Here is a 17,264-nt window from a genome sequence, read left to right on the forward strand (position 1 = left end):
ACAAATTACTGTCATATTGTTACTAACCAAATCCTGTATGCTGAGGCCAATATTACTAATAATACCAGTGTATAAGGAGGATTATTATTACCATACATTTATCAACATACTGTTACTGACCAAATCCTATATGCTGAGATCAATATTACCAATAATACCAGCATACAAGGAGGAGACATTATCACTAGGGATGCACCAAAATTTCAGCAGAAAATTATCAGCCAAAAATGGGCTTATTGGCATTTTGCCAAAAGGAAAAATGTGCCCATAGATTTGGGGGTTGGGCCTGCGGTAGGGGCGGGGCTAGGTGCATGGGCACAATCACCCTGGGCAGAGGCAGAAGCAAGAGGTGCCATAAGTATTTTATCCTACACTGCTCTGGAGAGAAGTCCAGATGGGGCTGAGCTGTGATGATATAGTAGCTAAAGGACCTGCTGTGATGATGATGTCAGGTAGGATAGGCTGAGCTGAAGGGACTGTAAAAATCTAAAATAAATGACAACATAGTATGAAGTTTTATACAATGGGGCAGTATTATAGGTTGCAGATCACTGCAGCTGGTGCAGAACTACAACCCCCAGCATGTTCGGACAGCAAAAGGCTGTACTATAGCAGTACATGCACTTTATTGTGTAAATGGGCCTCATGCATTGCTGGTAGTTGTCATTGTTCGCTAGGAGTTGTACTGCTGCACCAGCTACAGAGCCACAGGATGCAGATCACTGCTCTATAGCACAACCTGCTGGGAGTTGTAATTTTGGGTCAGTTTTTGTTTTCACCCAAACATTTCCTAAATTTATAATCTCCCTGCATATTACCACCATGCTGTGACGGACCAAATCCTGTATAGTTACCAATATTACCAATAATATTAGTATAATAGGAGAAATATTATCACCATACATATTGCCATCATATTGTTACTGACCAATATTACCAATAATGCCAGTATTCAAGGAAGAAATATTATATCGTAATTTGTAGCTTGTGGGCCCCAAAGCAAAATCTGTAACAGGGCCCCATGTCTACCATGTGTCATTTATACTACTGGTGTCGACTTATGGGGCAAAGGTGTCTTGGGGCCCTTTAAGTCACAGGGCCCCGGTATGACTGCTACCTCTGCACCCCCTATAGTTACGCCCTAGATTATCACCATACATATTGCCATCATATTGTTACTGACCAAATCCTGTATATTGAAATTAATATTACCAATAATACCAATATACAAGGGACAATAATACCACCACACTATGAACACTACAATTACTACCACGTACTAGTACTAGCACTAGCACACTGCTACTTAATAAAATCCACTATACACAGACCAATATTCCTCCATGCAGTGACCATATAGAGGTACTTATCAGCTGTACACAGGATCTGTATACCATATACGTGATTATATTCAGGACCATATAGAAATAGGTACCAGCTGTACACATAATCTTTATACCATATCATTTATTATATTCAGGCCATATAGAGGTAGACACCAGCTGTACACAGGATCTGTATACCATATAAGCAATTATAACTACATCCAGGGACCGCCATGATGTCTTCTTCCAGCCAAAATTAATCTCTTCAGCATGGACTAACATGTTATACTTCTCATTTTTCCCATGGCCTCTCCACCTCTACACAATCTTCCCATCTATAGTCTCCGAAACTGTAATAATGCCCCCTTGGTGTCCTGCACTGTAAAAGTGGGTAAGTTAGTAAGTCCCCCGTAAAGTAGGTATATCCCCCACAGTAGGCAGGGGGTTTCCCCAATAGGTAGGTATGTCCCACAGTAGTTAGATAGTTATCTTAGTAGGTAGCCCCCCTCCCCAATACTTAAATACATGCTTGGGTAGGTGTTATGACCACAGCAGATGGAGGACATTAACAGGACACAGCAGGTGGAAAGCAGGTGGTGGATCCTCTGGGCCTGTGTGGATGTGTCACGATTCGGCTGGCTGGAGGTGGATCTCTGTGCCAGAGAGGGATTGGCGTGGACCGTGTTGGTGGACCGGTTCTAAGTTGCTACTGGTATTCACCAGAGCCCGCCGCAAAGCGGGATGGTCTTGCAGCGGCGGTAGCAACCATGTCGTATCCACCAGCAACGGCTCAACCTCTCTGACTGCTGAAGATAGGCGCGGTACAAGGGAGTAGACAAGAGCAAGGTCGGACGTAGCAGAAGGTCAGGGCAGGCAGCAAGGATCGTAGTCAGGGGCAACGGCAGGAGGTCTGGAACACAGGCTAGGAACACACAAGGAAACGCTTTCACTGGCACAATGGCAACAAGATCCGGCGAGGGAGTGCAGGGGAAGTGAAGTATAAGTAGGGAGTGCACAGGTGAACACACTAATTAAGCCTGCTGCGCCAATCAGTGGTGCAGTGGCCCTTTAAATTGCAGAGACCCGGCGCGCGCGCGCCCTAAGGAGCGGGGCCGCGCGCGCCGGGACAACACCGACGGGGAACGGGTCAGGTACGGGAGCCGGGATGCGCATCGCGAGCGGGCGCCTCCCGCATCGCGAATCGCATCCCGGCTGAGAGAGATATTGCAGCGCACCCGGTCAGCAGGTCTGACCGGGGCGCTGCAAATGCGAGGATGTTGCGAGCGCTCCGGAGAGGAGCAGGGACCCGGAGCGCTCGGCGTAACAGTACCCCCCCCTTGGGTCTCCCCCTCTTCTTCGAGCCTGAGAACCTGAGGATAAGACTTTTGTCTAGGATGTTGTCCTCAGGTTCCCAGGATCTCTCTTCTGGGCCACAGCCTTCCCAATCCACCCAAAAAATTTTTTTTCCTCTGACCGTCTTGGAGGCCAGGATCTCCTTCACGGAGAAGACGTCAGAAGAACCGGAAACAGGAGTGGGAGAAACAAGTTTGGGAGAGAAGCGGTTAATGATGAGTGGTTTAAGGAGAGAGACATGGAAGGCATTGGGAATACGAAGAGAAGGAGGAAGAAGGAGTTTGTAAGAGACAGGGTTAATCTGGCACAAGACTTTGAAAGGACCAAGATAGCGTGGTCCCAGTTTGTAACTGGGGACACGAAAGCGGACATATTTAGCGGAGAGCCATACCTTGTCTCCGGGAGCAAAAATGGGGGGAGTTCTTCTTTTCTTATCGGCAAATCTTTTCATCCGGGATGAAGCCTGTAAAAGAGAATTTTGGGTCTCTTTCCATATGGTGGAAAGATCACGAATCACTTCATCCACAGCGGGCAAACCAGAGGGCAAGGGAGTAGGGAGGGGGGGAAGAGGGTGACGGCCGTACACCACGAAAAATGGGGACTTAGCAGAAGATTCGGAGATTCTGAAGTTGTATGAGAATTCGGCCCATGGTAGAAGATCTGCCCAGTCATCCTGGCGAGAGGAAACAAAATGCCGTAAATAGTCACCCAGGACCTGATTAATTCTTTCTACTTGCCCATTGAATTGGGGATGATAAGAAGAAGAGAAGTTTAATTTAATCTTGAGCTGTTTACAGAGGGCCCTCCAGAATTTAGACACCTCTATCCGAGACACCTCTATCCGAGACGATCTGCGTGGGCAAACCGTGAAGGCGAAAAATGTGTACAAAAAATTGCTTTGCCAACTGAGGCGCTGAAGGAAGACCAGGAAGAGGAATAAAATGTGCCATCTTGGAAAATCGATCAACGACCACCCAAACAACTGTGTTGCCACGGGATGAGGGCAAGTCTGTAATAAAGTCCATACCAATCAGTGACCAAGGCTGTTTGGGGACAGGCAGAGGATGAAGGAGGCCAGCAGGCTTCTGGCGAGGAGTCTTATCCCGGGCACAGACAGTACAGGCCCGCACAAAATCAACAACATCCGTCTCCAGAGTCGGCCACCAATAAAAACGAGAGATGAGTTGCAAGGATTTTTTGATGCCCGCATGGCCTGCGAGGTGGGAGGAGTGTCCCCATTTGAGAATCCCGAGACGCTGGCGTGGAGAAACGAAGGTCTTCCCTGGAGGAGTTTGCCTGATGGAGGCTGGAGAAGTGGAGATCAGACAGTCAGGAGGAATGATGTGTTGCGGAGAGAGCTCTACTTCAGAGGCATCCGAGGAACGAGAGAGGGCATCGGCCCTAATGTTCTTGTCGGCAGGGCGAAAATGAATCTCAAAGTTAAAACGGGCAAAGAACAACGACCACCTGGCCTGGCGAGGGTTCAGTCGTTGGGCAGACTGGAGATAGGAGAGATTCTTGTGATCAGTGTATATGATAACTGGAAATTTTGATCCCTCCAGCAGATGCCTCCATTCCTCAAGCGCCAATTTAATGGCCAGTAGTTCTCGATCCCCGATGGAGTAGTTTCTCTCCGCCGGAGAGAAGGTCCTAGAAAAAAACCCACAAGTAACAGCATGCCCGAAAGAATTTTTTTGTAGAAGGACAGCTCCAGCTCCCACTGAGGAGGCATCTACCTCCAATAGGAAGGGTTTAGATGGGTCAGGTCTGGAGAGCACGGGAGCAGAAGAAAAGGCAGACTTGAGATGTTTAAATGCGTCTTCCGCTTGGGGAGACCAGGACTTGGGATTGGCATTTTTCTTGGTTAAAGCCACGATAGGAGCCACAATAGTGGAAAAGTGTGGAATAAATTGTCTGTAATAATTGGCGAACCCCAAAAAACGTTGGATAGCACGGAGTCCGGAGGGGCGTGGCCAATCTAATACAGCAGCTAGCTTATCTGGGTCCATTTGTAGTCCCTGGCCAGAGACCAAGTATCCTAGGAAAGGAAGAGATTGACATTCAAAGAGACATTTCTCCATTTTGGCATAAAGTTGATTGTCTCGAAGTCTCTGAAGAACCATGCGGACATGCTGGCGGTGTTCTTCTAAGTTGTCAGAAAAAATCAGAATATCGTCCAGATAAACCACAACACAGGAATATAAGAGATCACGAAAAATTTCATTAACAAAGTCTTGGAAGACGGCAGGGGCGTTGCACAGGCCAAAGGGCATGACCAGATACTCAAAGTGTCCATCTCTGGTGTTAAATGCAGTCTTCCATTCGTCCCCCTCCCTGATGCGGATGAGATTATAAGCACCTCTTAAGTCCAGTATGGTAAAGATGTGGGCACCTTGTAGGCGATCAAAGAGTTCCGAGATAAGAGGTAAGGGGTAGCGGTTTTTTACTGTGATTTTATTAAGTCCGCGGTAATCAATGCAAGGACGTAGGGAGCCATCTTTTTTGGACACAAAAAAAAAGGAGGATTTGCGGATAAACCCCTTTTTTAAATTTTCCTGGATGTACTCTGACATGGCAAGAGTCTCTGGAGCAGACAGAGGATAGATTCTGCCCCGGGGTGGAGTAGTACCCGGGAGGAGGTCAATAGGACAGTCATAAGGCCTGTGAGGAGGTAAAGTCTCAGCTTGCTTTTTGCAAAACACTTCAGCATAGTCCATATAAGCCTTAGGAAGACCGGATACAGGGGGAACCACAGGGTCACGGCAGGGAGTACTGGGAACCGGTTTAAGACAGTCCTTGAGACAAGAAGTACCCCAGTTCTTGATTTCTCCTGTGGACCAATCATGGGTTGGGGAATGGCGTTGAAGCCACGGTAATCCAAGAAGAATTTCGGAAGTGCAGTTGGAGAGGACCAAAAATAAAAAATTTTCGTGATGAGGTCCGATGCACATTAGGAGAGGTTCCGTGCGGTAACGCACGGTACAGTCCAATCTTTCATTGTTAACAGAATTGATGTAGAGGGGTCTGGCGAGACTTGTCACGGGATGTTGAACCTGTTGATGAGAGAGGCCAAAATAAAATTTCCTGCAGATCCGGAATCCAAGAAGGCCATGGCAGAGAAGGAAAAGGTAGAGGAAGATATCCGCACAGGCACAGTAAGGCGTGGAGAAGCAGAGTTGACATCAAGAACTGTCTCACCTTTGTGCGGAGTCAGCGTACGTCTTTCCAGGCGGGGAGGACGGATAGGACAATCCTTCAAGAAGTGTTCGGTACCGGCACAGTACAGGCACAGATTCTCCATGCGGCGTCGTGTCCTCTCTTGAGGTGTCAAGCGAGACCGGTCAACTTGCATAGCCTCCACAGCGGGAGGCACAGGAACGGATTGCAGAGGACCAGAGGAGAGAGGAGCCGGGGAGAAAAAACGCCTCGTGCGAACAAAGTCCATATCCTGGCGGAGCTCCTGACGCCTTTCGGAAAAACGCATGTCAATGCGGGTGGCCAGATGAATAAGTTCATGCAGGTTAGCAGGAATTTCTCGTGCGGCCAGCACATCTTTAATGTTGCTGGATAGGCCTTTTTTAAAGGTCGCGCAGAGGGCCTCATTATTCCAGGATAATTCGGAGGCAAGAGTACGGAATTGGATGGCGTACTCGCCAACAGAAGAATTACCCTGGACCAGGTTCAGCAGGGCAGTCTCAGCAGAAGAGGCTCGGGCAGGTTCCTCAAAGACACTTCGAATCTCCGTGAAGAAGGAGTGTACAGAGGCAGTGACAGGGTCATTGCGGTCCCAGAGCGGTGTGGCCCATGACAGAGCTTTCCCAGACAGAAGGCTGACTACGAAAGCCACCTTAGACCTTTCAGTAGGAAACTGGTCCGACATCATCTCCAAGTGCAGGGAACATTGCGAAAGAAAGCCACGGCAAAACTTAGAGTCCCCATCAAATTTATCCGGCAAGGATAATCGTAGGCCTGAAGCGGCCACTCGCTGCGGAGGAGGTGCAGGAGCTGGCGGAGGAGATTGTTGCTGGAGTTGTGGTAATAGCTGCTGTAGCATCACGGTCAGGCTGGCTGGAGGTGGATCCTCTGTGCCAGAGAGGGATTGGCGTGGACCGTGTTGGTGGACCGGTTCTAAGTTGCTACTGGTATTCACCAGAGCCCGCCACAAAGCGGGATGGTCTTGCAGCGGCGGTAGCAACCAGGTCGTATCCACCAGCAACGGCTCAACCTCTCTGACTGCTGAAGATAGAAGCGGTACAAGGGAGTAGACAAGAGCAAGGTCGGACGTAGCAGAAGGTCAGGACAGGCAGCAAGGATCGTAGTCAGGGGCAACGGCAGGAGGTCTGGAACACAGGCTAGGAACACACAAGGAAACGCTTTCACTGGCACAATGGCAACAAGATCCGGCGAGGGAGTGCAGGGGAAGTGAGGTATAAGTAGGGAGTGCACAGGTGAACACACTAATTAAGCCTGCTGCGCCAATCAGTGGCGCAGTGGCCCTTTAAATTGCAGAGACCCGGCGCGCGCGCGCCCTAAGGAGCGGGGCCGCGCGCGCCGGGACAAGACCGACGGGGAACGGGTCAGGTACGGGAGCCGGGATGCGCATCGCGAGCGGGCGCCTCCCGCATCGCGAATCGCATCCCGGCTGAGAGAGATATTGCAGCGCACCCGGTCAGCAGGTCTGACCGGGGCGCTGCAAATGCGAGGATGTTGCGAGCGCTCCGGGGAGGAGCGGGGACCCGGAGCGCTCGGCGTAACAGGATTTTTACATGTGCCATGCCAGGGAGTGGAGTCTAAGATGTTGCTGGTTTTCACCAGAGCCCACCGCAAAGCGGGATGATTTTGCTGCTGCAGGCGGCACCCAGGTCACAACCCCTGGCAGGACTCGTCCACACAGGTAGCTGGGGGGGGGGGTGGCGTGGCACAGAAGGACACTGGCAGGATGTATCAGATGGCAGAAGGTCAGGGCAGGTACACAGGTTCAGGTTAGGTAGGGAAACAGGGAACAGGTACACAGTAGCGAGACACAGGACTTCACTATGGCATAAACAACCAAAGATCCGGCAGGGAAGCAAGGGTGTAGGAGGAATATATGGACCAGGGGACAGGTGTAATCACTTTAATTCATTGGGCCCTTTAAGAAACAGAGCTCCAGCATGCGCGTGCCCTAGAAGGTGGAGGCACGCGCATCGGAGCTGCGAGGACAGGAACACAGTGAGGCAGTGGCTTGGCGAGACATGACACTGGAAAGCGATATTTATGGACCCGAGAGGCACCAATGAAGTTACCAGCGGAACCGGAATCCAAAAGAGAAGAGGCAATGAAAGAGGTTCTGGCAGAAGTGAACATTTGAAACGGGATGGTCAAGCGATGAGAGGCAAAATTCCCACCAAGGGATGCCCCTCCAACTTGACCAAGAAGAGAGTGTTCTCCCAGACGCGGAGGATGTACAGAGCAGTCTTTGAGAAAGTGCCCCGGACTGGCACAATATAAGCACAAATTCTCACTGCGTTGACGGGATCTTTCCTGTTGCGTTAGGCGAAATCAGTCCACATCCATAGCCTCTTTGGCAGGAGGCAAAGTAGATAGTAGAGGTGGATGTTGGAACACGGGTGCCAGTAGGGGTAATCACTGTGTTTGGGCAGGTTCTCCTTAAAAAAGAAGTTCTTCTTGCCTCTTGACAAAATGCACATCAGTACGGGTGGCCAAATGGATAAGTTCGCTCAAGTTAGTGGGAGAATCTCTTGCAGCAAGAGCATCCTTGATTCAAGGGAAAGTCCTTTTTTTAAAGTAGCACACAAGGCCTCGTCGTTCCAAGAAACTACTAAGGCAAGAGTGCGGAACTGAACCGCGTAGGCGCCAATGGGGGAGTTTCCTTGGCAAAGGTTCAGTAGAGCCGTCTCGGCAGAGGAGGCTCGGGCAGGTTCTTCAAAAGCTTTGCGGAATTCAGAAAGGAATGCAGACAGGTTCAAAGAGACCGGATCTCTACAATCCCAGAGAGGAGTAGCCCAGGCCAGGGCTTTTCGGGACAGCAGACTGAAGACTGAAGGCAAGCGCCACTTTAGCACACTCCATCGGGAACAGATCCGCCATGAGTTCGAGATGGACAAAACACTGTGTCACAAAGCCTCTACACAGCTTGGGGTCTCCGTCATACTATGAAGGCAAGGACAAAGGGAGCTGAGTCCCAGGATAAGCTGCAGGCAAAGGAGGAAGCTCAGGAACAGGTGGCTGCTGCTGTTGTTGCTGCAGCGCAGAAAGGAGCTGTTGCATCATGACTGTAAGTTGGGTCAGTTGTTGCGCCTGACGGGCTAACTGCTGCGACTGCTGGGCCACGACGGAGGGCCATGCCAGGGAGCGGAGCCATGCCAGGGAGCGGAGTCTAAGGTGCTGCTGGTTTTCACCAGAGCCCGCCGCAAAGCGGTATGGTCTTGCTGCGGCAGGCGGCACCCAGGTCGCTACCTCTGGCACGACTTGTCCACACAGGTAGCTGGGGGGGGGCGTGGCATGGAAGGACACTGGCAGGGCGTAGCAGATGGCAGAAGGTCAGGGCAGGTACACAGGTACAGGTTAGGTAGGGAAACAGGGAACAGGTACACAGTAGCGAGACACAGGACTTCACTATGGCATAAAGAACCAAAGATCTGGCAGGGAAGTAAGGGAGGAGGAGGAATATATGGACCAGGGGACAGGTGTAATCACTTTAATTAATTGGGCACTGGCCCTTTAAGAAACAGAGCTCCGGAGCGCCCTAGAAGGCGGAGGCACACGCTCCGGAGCTGCAAGGACAGGAACACAGTATGGCAGTGGCTGAGGAAGGTGAGTGACGGGCTGGGATTCGCATGTGGGCACGTCCCGCGATGCGGATCCCAGCCCCGCCGGCAACAGAGACATGTTACATTAGGTAGGTTGATCCCCCCCATGTAGGTAAATATGTCAGCATGTAGGTATCTAGCCAGGTAGGTAAGTAGCCAGGTAGATAGCCAGCTAAGTAGCAGGGAGGTAAATACATCCTTAGGTAGGTAGATTGGTATAGCTAGCTATTTAGATAGGTAGCCTGGTAGATAGGTAGCTAGTTAGGTAGGTAGCCAGCTAGGTACCCAGAGAGTTAAATATATCCCTAGGTAGGTAGATAAATATTCACATATAGAAAAAGAGAGTCCTGCTGCCGATACCAAAGCCCACTTGACTAATAGACACCAGCTGCTCTCCGTGGAATACTTGCAGGGGTGCAAACCAGATAGCATAGAACAAATCACAATATGTAGAAAAAGGAGGGCTCAATCTATAAATCAATAATTGCAGAGGTGCTACTTACAGCAAAAAAGAGCAATACAAAACTAAGGAGAAGCTATTGCTGTATAAAGTGTACACCCAAAAGAGTCAGTTTACAGATATAATATCTTATTATGAAAAAGCAGTTACAGAGAATATTAAACAAACACAAGGGCAGTTAAAAGCAATTTAAAGTTCAAACAGAGCAAAGCACAACATGGGAGAGGGGCCATGAACTCCCTCTCTCCACACTCCTGTCCTGCAACAATATGTCATGTACTGATGGCTGCTAATCCAAAGCAACACAGTGCATATTGTAAGGTATAGAACAATAATAAGTATAAATATCCACAATACACAAAGTGAAATAAAAAATAAATAAATAAGCATAGAGCAAATAAGAGGTAGCAAACCACAAATGGAGGAGCAGCTGAATATGCACTGCAGGACAGGATGACCAAGGATCCCACTCGTTCCGTCACTCCATGGTGACTTCCTCAGGGGTGTTGTGCCATTCTGCCCTTTATCTTGCTATATAACAATTGGAAATAATACCTGGCAGGTGGAGCATTCATCCAGCATCCCACATGGCACACATTCACTCACTATGTCCTGGCTTACACTTCCGCCCGCATTAGTCAGTGTGGGCATTTCTGCCCCATAAGTATCTATATTGTGCATGTGTCAGCTGCGCTTGTGCGCTGCCTCTGACGTAAAGCGTTAGTATCTATATTGCGCAACCGAAACATTGCCTGCTTGTAATGGAATAAAGCCAGCTTTTCTACACTACTACTTGTGAGTGCGGCAGTGTTTTTCCGATTGCTATATCTCCTAAGGATCCAGGACCTCCTACCTGCATGCGCCCGACCTCCTGCTTTTTTCTGCTTCTCTTTTGCAGTTTTTTTTTACATTTAGTTAGGTGGGTAGCTAGTTAGGTAGGTAACCAGGTTGGTAGGTAGCTAGTTAGGTAGATTATCAGGTAGGTAGGTAGCTAGTTAGGTTGGTAGGCAGCCAGACAGGAAGGTAGTAAGTTAGGTAGGTAGCTAGTTTGCTAGGTAGCCAAGTAGGTAGGTAGCTTGTTCGGAAGCCAGGTAGGTAGCCTCTGTACCTTCACAAGGGGTATTTTAAAAAATGTTTCCCTCTACTACTAACACATCACCTTCGTATCCAAATGTTTCATAATATATGCCAGCTCTTCATGGCTGTCATTGTCAAAAAATAATGTTCTTCACTTTTAAGTTTATGGGTGATTAGTGTATATGTACATTACATTATTATATTACTAATTATATATATTTTTTTACTGGCAGATTACAACAGCAGTGATCTTAAAACAGCCTGTCGAAAACATGAGTTGTATGTCAGTTTTCAAGACTTGGGTTGGCAGGTATGGACAACAGACTATGTAATATGTATACTGTAGTTGTTACATTAAAATATAACAAAGTATTTAAACTGTTTGGTGTCAATGTCACCAAAACTTTGTAGGTTTTTGAACAAATCATGTTAGAATGCTATAATAAATATACTCTATACTATAAATTACACTGTCATCATATGACATTTCTTTTCTGTCTGACCACAGTGCTCTCTGCTAACACTTCTGTTCATGTCAGGAACTGTCCAGAGCAGGAGCAAATCCCCATAGCAAACATCTCCTGCTCTGGACAGTTCCTGAAACGGACAGAGGTGTCAGCAGAAAGCAGTGTGGTCAGACAGAAAAGAAATTAAAAAAGAATAGAACTTCCTCTGTAGTATACAGCAGCTGATAAGTACTGGAAGAATTAAGATTTTTTTTAAAGAATTTATTTACAAATCTGTTAAAGGGGTATTCCAGGCAAAACCTTTTTTTATATATATCAACTGGCTCCAGAAAGTTAAACAGATTTGTAAATTACTTCTATTAAAAAAAATCTTAATCCTTCCAATAGTTATTAGCTTCTGAAGTTTTCTGTCTAACTGCTCAATGATGATGTCACGTCCCAGGAGCTGTGCATGATGGGAGAATATCCCCATAGGAACTGCACAGCTCCCGGACATGAGTCATCAGAGAGCAGTTAGACAGAAAACGACAACTCAACTTCAGAAGCTAATAACTATTGGAAGGATTAAGATTTTTTTAATAGAAGTAATTTACAAATCTGTTTAACTTTCCGGAGCCAGTTGATATATAAAAAAAAGTTTTGGCCTGGAATACCCCTTTAAACTTTCTGGCACCAGTTGAATTTTTTTTTCCACCGGAGTACCCCTTTAAGCAACATTTCCTGGTAAACAGCCTAGCAAGTAAGAGATACCATTTGATCTATTGTAAAATCTAATAAAAATTGTAGCAGATGCTTTTTAAAGGTATTCTATTTATTTGGGTAATCTTTTCTGGGACATATTTAACCCTATTTTGTATGATTCCTTCTCTCCTCTGTGACTTTTCTGTGCAAAAAAAAGCAGTTGTAACTTTTTGTAAGACTTTTTAAAAGTGCTCTCCAAAGGCAGTTTTGTAAGGCAGGTCTTCCCTGGCTTAGGTTTGCAACTTCTTTGCAGTGGTTTGGACTTTGTTAATGCCTATGTGGACATTCACACTTAAATTCACATACATTTGTGACCATTGCAAAGTGAAAACTGAAACTTGTTTAGGTAAGGCTTTTTATTACTTTCTGCAAAAAAATATTCTAAATGCAATAAAAAATCTTCCCCACAATGTTTTCCTTCTTTTAGTATACACTCCAAGCTGCTTCACAGTAAGGACCATTAAAAGTTTATAATTCCATCAGACACTAATTAATATAGAGTAGCTGTCCTCCAGATGAAAGAAAGTTGTCTCTCTAGTGCCATCTATTGGACATGACCACCCTGTAAGTCAGTGTCCAACCCTTTAAAGGTAATCTGTCATCAGTGTCACCCACACTAATCTATTGGTATAGGTTTGTAGGGTGGGTGACACTGATGACAATGATACATGCCTCCCCCCTCCCCCCCCCCCCCCGATATTATTGCTTTTCTTGATATGATTATCAGGAGCTTGGTGCACAGGGGGTGTTCCCGCACGCTGACGTCTGTCTTCAATCTTCATAGGAAGCGCTTCTACCCCCTGTGCTGAGGCTCCTATGGTGCAGAATAGAGCTCCACTCTGCAGAATAACAGAGAAGAGAGGAAAGCCTTGATTTATCTTTCATCATTTGGATCACCTTTAACAGACAGACAGGCTTAGCTTGGAGATACACAGCCTAGGCTTTCTCAGGCTCTCTCTCTCCCCACGTCCTGTGTTTTGTCCTGATCTGTCTGTTACTATAGACATCATTTCCCTAACAAACAGACAGTTGACAGTGGAATGCAGGGAAGGGAGACACCCAGTGGTGATGATTTAAAGGGGTATTCCGCCCCTGGCATCTTATCCCCTATCCAAAGGATAGGGGATAAGATGTTAGATCGCCCCGGTCCCGCTGCTGGGGACCCCGGGGATCGCTGCTGCGGCACCCCGCCATCACGGGCGATACAGGGGCCGAAGCAGCGTGACGTCATGGCTCCGCCCCTCATGACTTCACGGCCCAGCCCCTTAATTCAAGTCTATGGCAGGGGGCGTGACGACCGCCATGCCCCCTTCCCATAGACTTGTATTGACGGGGCAGGCCATGACGTCACGAGGGGCGGAGCCGGGACGTAACGATGCTCCGGCCCCTGTATTGCCCGTCATTACGTGCAGAGCGATCTCGCTCTGTGCAGTAATGATAGCGGGGTGCCGCAGCGGCGATACCCGGGGTCCCCAGCAGCGGGACCCCGGCGATCTGACATCTTATCCCCTATCCTTTGGATAGGGGATAAGATGTCTAGGGGCGGAATACCCCTTTAAGAGCTGTTTTTCTGCAGTAAGAAGTAATTTTTTTTCACATAGGCTATCACATGGAGGGAAGTTGTTTAAAATTATATTGACTATTTAGGTTGGTCATAATATGGATATTTGTTATTCTGTGTAAAAATGCATTCACCAAGTCCATATTTAGGGTGCATTCACACCACGTTTTCTTCATACGGTCACCGGCCCGCATATTATTCATTTGAATGAGCAGACCGGAGTCAGATAGTAACTCCAATCGGCTCATTTTTGCCCTGTATCTGGTTTTGTGGCCGGACTGAAAACCTTAGCATATCATGTTTTAAGTCCGCCCACTAAATTGGATACGGGGCAAAAATGAGCAGACAAGAGTCACTGGTCTCTGGTCGGGTCATTCAAATGAAGGAAATGTGGCCCAGTTTTGACACTTCCCAGCCAGATCTGGTGACTGTATGAAATAAAAGTGGTGTGAGTGCACCCTTATTTGTATTCAATATATGTTTTCAGATGTATACTTACTGTATCTCTGTGTCTTAAAGGACTGGATAATAGCACCAAAGGGATATGCTGCAAACTACTGTGGAGGAGAATGCTCATTTCCGCTGAATGCTCACATGAATGCCACAAACCATGCTATTGTGCAAACCCTGGTGAGTAATGTATGGTACACATCAATATCTGCAGGTTTTTATAGAGCTGTCTCGATTTGCCAAAAATAGCCAAACTATTGTAGGTTTTTTTTACTTTATTTTTATTTATTTTTTTATATAAGAAAACAAGATGTTTGTGTTCATCTAAAACATCCCTGGAAACTAGTAAGTGATTATTTCCATGGGAACTGGTTGTTTTTTCCTGTTCTCTAAATTATAAATGAATTTTAGCCTGGTTGTTAAAAATCAGAAAGGCATTTAGGCCACATTGAATTTAATACGTCACATGTCATATATACCGTATTTTTCGCCCTATAGGACGCACCGGCATATAAGACGCACCCTATTTTAAACGTGCAAAATCTAGAAAAAAAGATTCTGCACCCAACAGTGATCTTCAACCTGCGGACCTCCAGATGTTACAAAACTACAACTCCCAGCATGCCCAGACAGCCGTTGGCTGTCCGGGCATGCTAGGAGTTGTAGTTTTGCAACAACTGGAGGTCTGCAGGTTGAAGACCACTGGATAGGAGGTAGTACTCACCTGTCCCCGCTGCTCCGGACCCGTCACCGCTGCCCTGGATGTCGCTCCATCGCTGTCGCCGTGTCCCTGTTGTGTCCCCGACGCTCCGGACGTCTTCTTCCCTGGGATCCAGGCTCTCCGTCACGGTCATCACGTCGCTACGCACGCCACTCCTATTGGATGACGGGACGGCGTGCGCGACGACATGATGACGTCGAAGGAGAGCGCCGGCCATGCAGGGGATCCCGGCACGGAGCAGACACCGAGGAGGCAGGTAAGGTCCCTTCCGGTGTCCTGTAAGCTGTTCGGGAAGCCGTGATTTCATCGCCTGACTGAACATCCGGGTTAGTGTTAGTTTCACTTCAGACACGGCGGTCAGCTTTGATGGTCGCGTCTGAAGGGTTAATACAGGGCATCACCGCGATCGGTGATGTCCTGTATTAGCCGCGGGTCCCGGACGTTGATGGCTGCAGGTATTCGCCGTATAAGACGCACCAACTTTTCCCTCCCAGTTTTGGGGAAGAAAAAGTGCGTCTTATACGGCGAAAAATACGGTATGTAACTCAGAACCATGTAACTCATAACCACTATGGCTTGACATTGGTTTTTGTTTTTTTCTGACCAGGTTCATCTTATGAATCCAGAGTATGTCCCAAAGCCATGCTGCGCTCCGACCAAGTTAAATGCCATCTCAGTGCTTTATTTTGATGACAACTCTAATGTCATTCTCAAAAAATACAGGAACATGGTGGTAAGAGCATGTGGCTGTCATTGAGAATGGGATCCCTTCAGTTCAAGGAGTGGACAAGTGAAAGAAGACCATCCAATAATATCACTTTCACTTGTTTGCATATTGCTAATAGAGACTGAAACATTCAGCAAGAGCATGGTCGATGCTTATTTATAAAGATGCCAGTTATGTGTATTACTTGTACTCACAGGATGGTCATTTCACTTCAAAGTTGGACATATCTTCCGAAATGAAATTTTGCAAATTCATTATCTTAGCTTGGATCAAGCTGTGTTTCAATTTAAAATAAATAATATATATGTATATTAACCTCTTTGTGCCGCTTTGGTGGTCCAGAGTCTGAACTGTACAAAAGAGTTAAGAATCGAAAGAAACAACACCAGCAGTATTTGTCAATGTTGCATCTGTAAATAATTGTTTTGCATAATTCTGCTTATATTACTTAGTGTTTTTGTCTCTGTGCCTTGGAGTATAGTATTTCCCTGGTATTAAATCTTTACTACCCCATATTTTGTGACGAACATGACTGCATAGATACAGATCAACATATTTTCAATAGATTTCATTATGCTTGAGTTAAGTATATAATCCACATGGAAATGTAGTTCTTAAAATCTTGAAGGTGCTGCCTTCCATGTTGTGTCATAATAGCACAAAAGACTTTACCTCTTCCCTGGTCTCCTGCTACAGCCCAGCGTGTGTTTCTGTCATATTTCAGCAACTTGTCCTCCTGTATAAGGCTTCAGACAACTGATGTTACGCAGTGTGCGCCACGTGTTTAAAGCTGCACCTTTAACTAAAGACATCATAGCGTTCCTAGGAATCGCACTGGTGCAGGCAGGATGGCCATTGAGTGCCTGCCACTGGCCCCAAGAGAGGGCTCAACTTCCTCTAGCAAATTAGGTAAAAACAACATGCCTCTGAAAAATTGCCACCGCTTTCATTCTCTATGCTGGAAGGAGCAACTACCCCAGGCTATACCTGGGCTGCAGGTACCCTCTTCCAATAACAGGGTCCACTAATGAAAGGTGGGAGGCGCTGCCTTTTTATCTCTTTATACTTCCTGTCCTTGGGAGGAGGGAGGACAAAATCTCTCTCTCCTGGGGCTGTCAAGAATCATGGGAATAGGTACCTTTTAATCAAATATAGAAAAAAAAATCCATATTGAGGGGAGATTTACCAAAGGAATAGTGGTGCAGTTGCCCATAGCAACCAATCAGATTGCTTCTTTCATTTTTAAAGAGGCCTGAGTAAAATGAAAGAAGGGATCTGATTCGTTGCTTTGGGCAACTGCACCATTCTTCCTCTAGAAAGGTTGTGATAAATCTCCCCAAATGTACTCATGAAAATACTATAAAGCACACAACCCCACAAAATCTTGATTATCAGACAACCAGTAAATCAATTTTGCAGACAATATTGCTCAAATTCATTCATTTGTTGTGCAATAGTTTATTTCAAGACCTTGTATCTAGTGGTAACAATTACTGTTCCTCCAAAAATAGCCCTATGAGCTCCTACTTGGCAAATAGAGTGCTTTCCATAAAAAAGGGGCCCTATACAG

At 46.9% G+C, this 17,264-nt stretch overlaps 1 protein-coding gene across 1 annotated transcript in view; it reads left to right on the plus strand.

The window, feature by feature from the left end:
- The window catches only part of BMP6 (bone morphogenetic protein 6), a 164,846-nt gene extending 148,837 nt beyond the window's left edge, over positions 1-16,009 (plus strand). The window contains exons 5-7 of the mRNA XM_056521124.1: positions 11,261-11,337; positions 14,316-14,426; positions 15,575-16,009. Of these exons, the coding sequence (XP_056377099.1) occupies positions 11,261-11,337; positions 14,316-14,426; positions 15,575-15,724 (338 nt within the window). The 3' untranslated portion in view covers positions 15,725-16,009. The remainder of the gene's footprint in view (positions 1-11,260; positions 11,338-14,315; positions 14,427-15,574) is intronic.
- Positions 16,010-17,264: the final 1,255 nt, after the last annotated feature.

This window comes from Hyla sarda, chromosome 5 (genome assembly GCF_029499605.1).
Source record: "Hyla sarda isolate aHylSar1 chromosome 5, aHylSar1.hap1, whole genome shotgun sequence".
In the NCBI taxonomy this organism is placed as follows: domain Eukaryota; kingdom Metazoa; phylum Chordata; class Amphibia; order Anura; family Hylidae; genus Hyla; species Hyla sarda.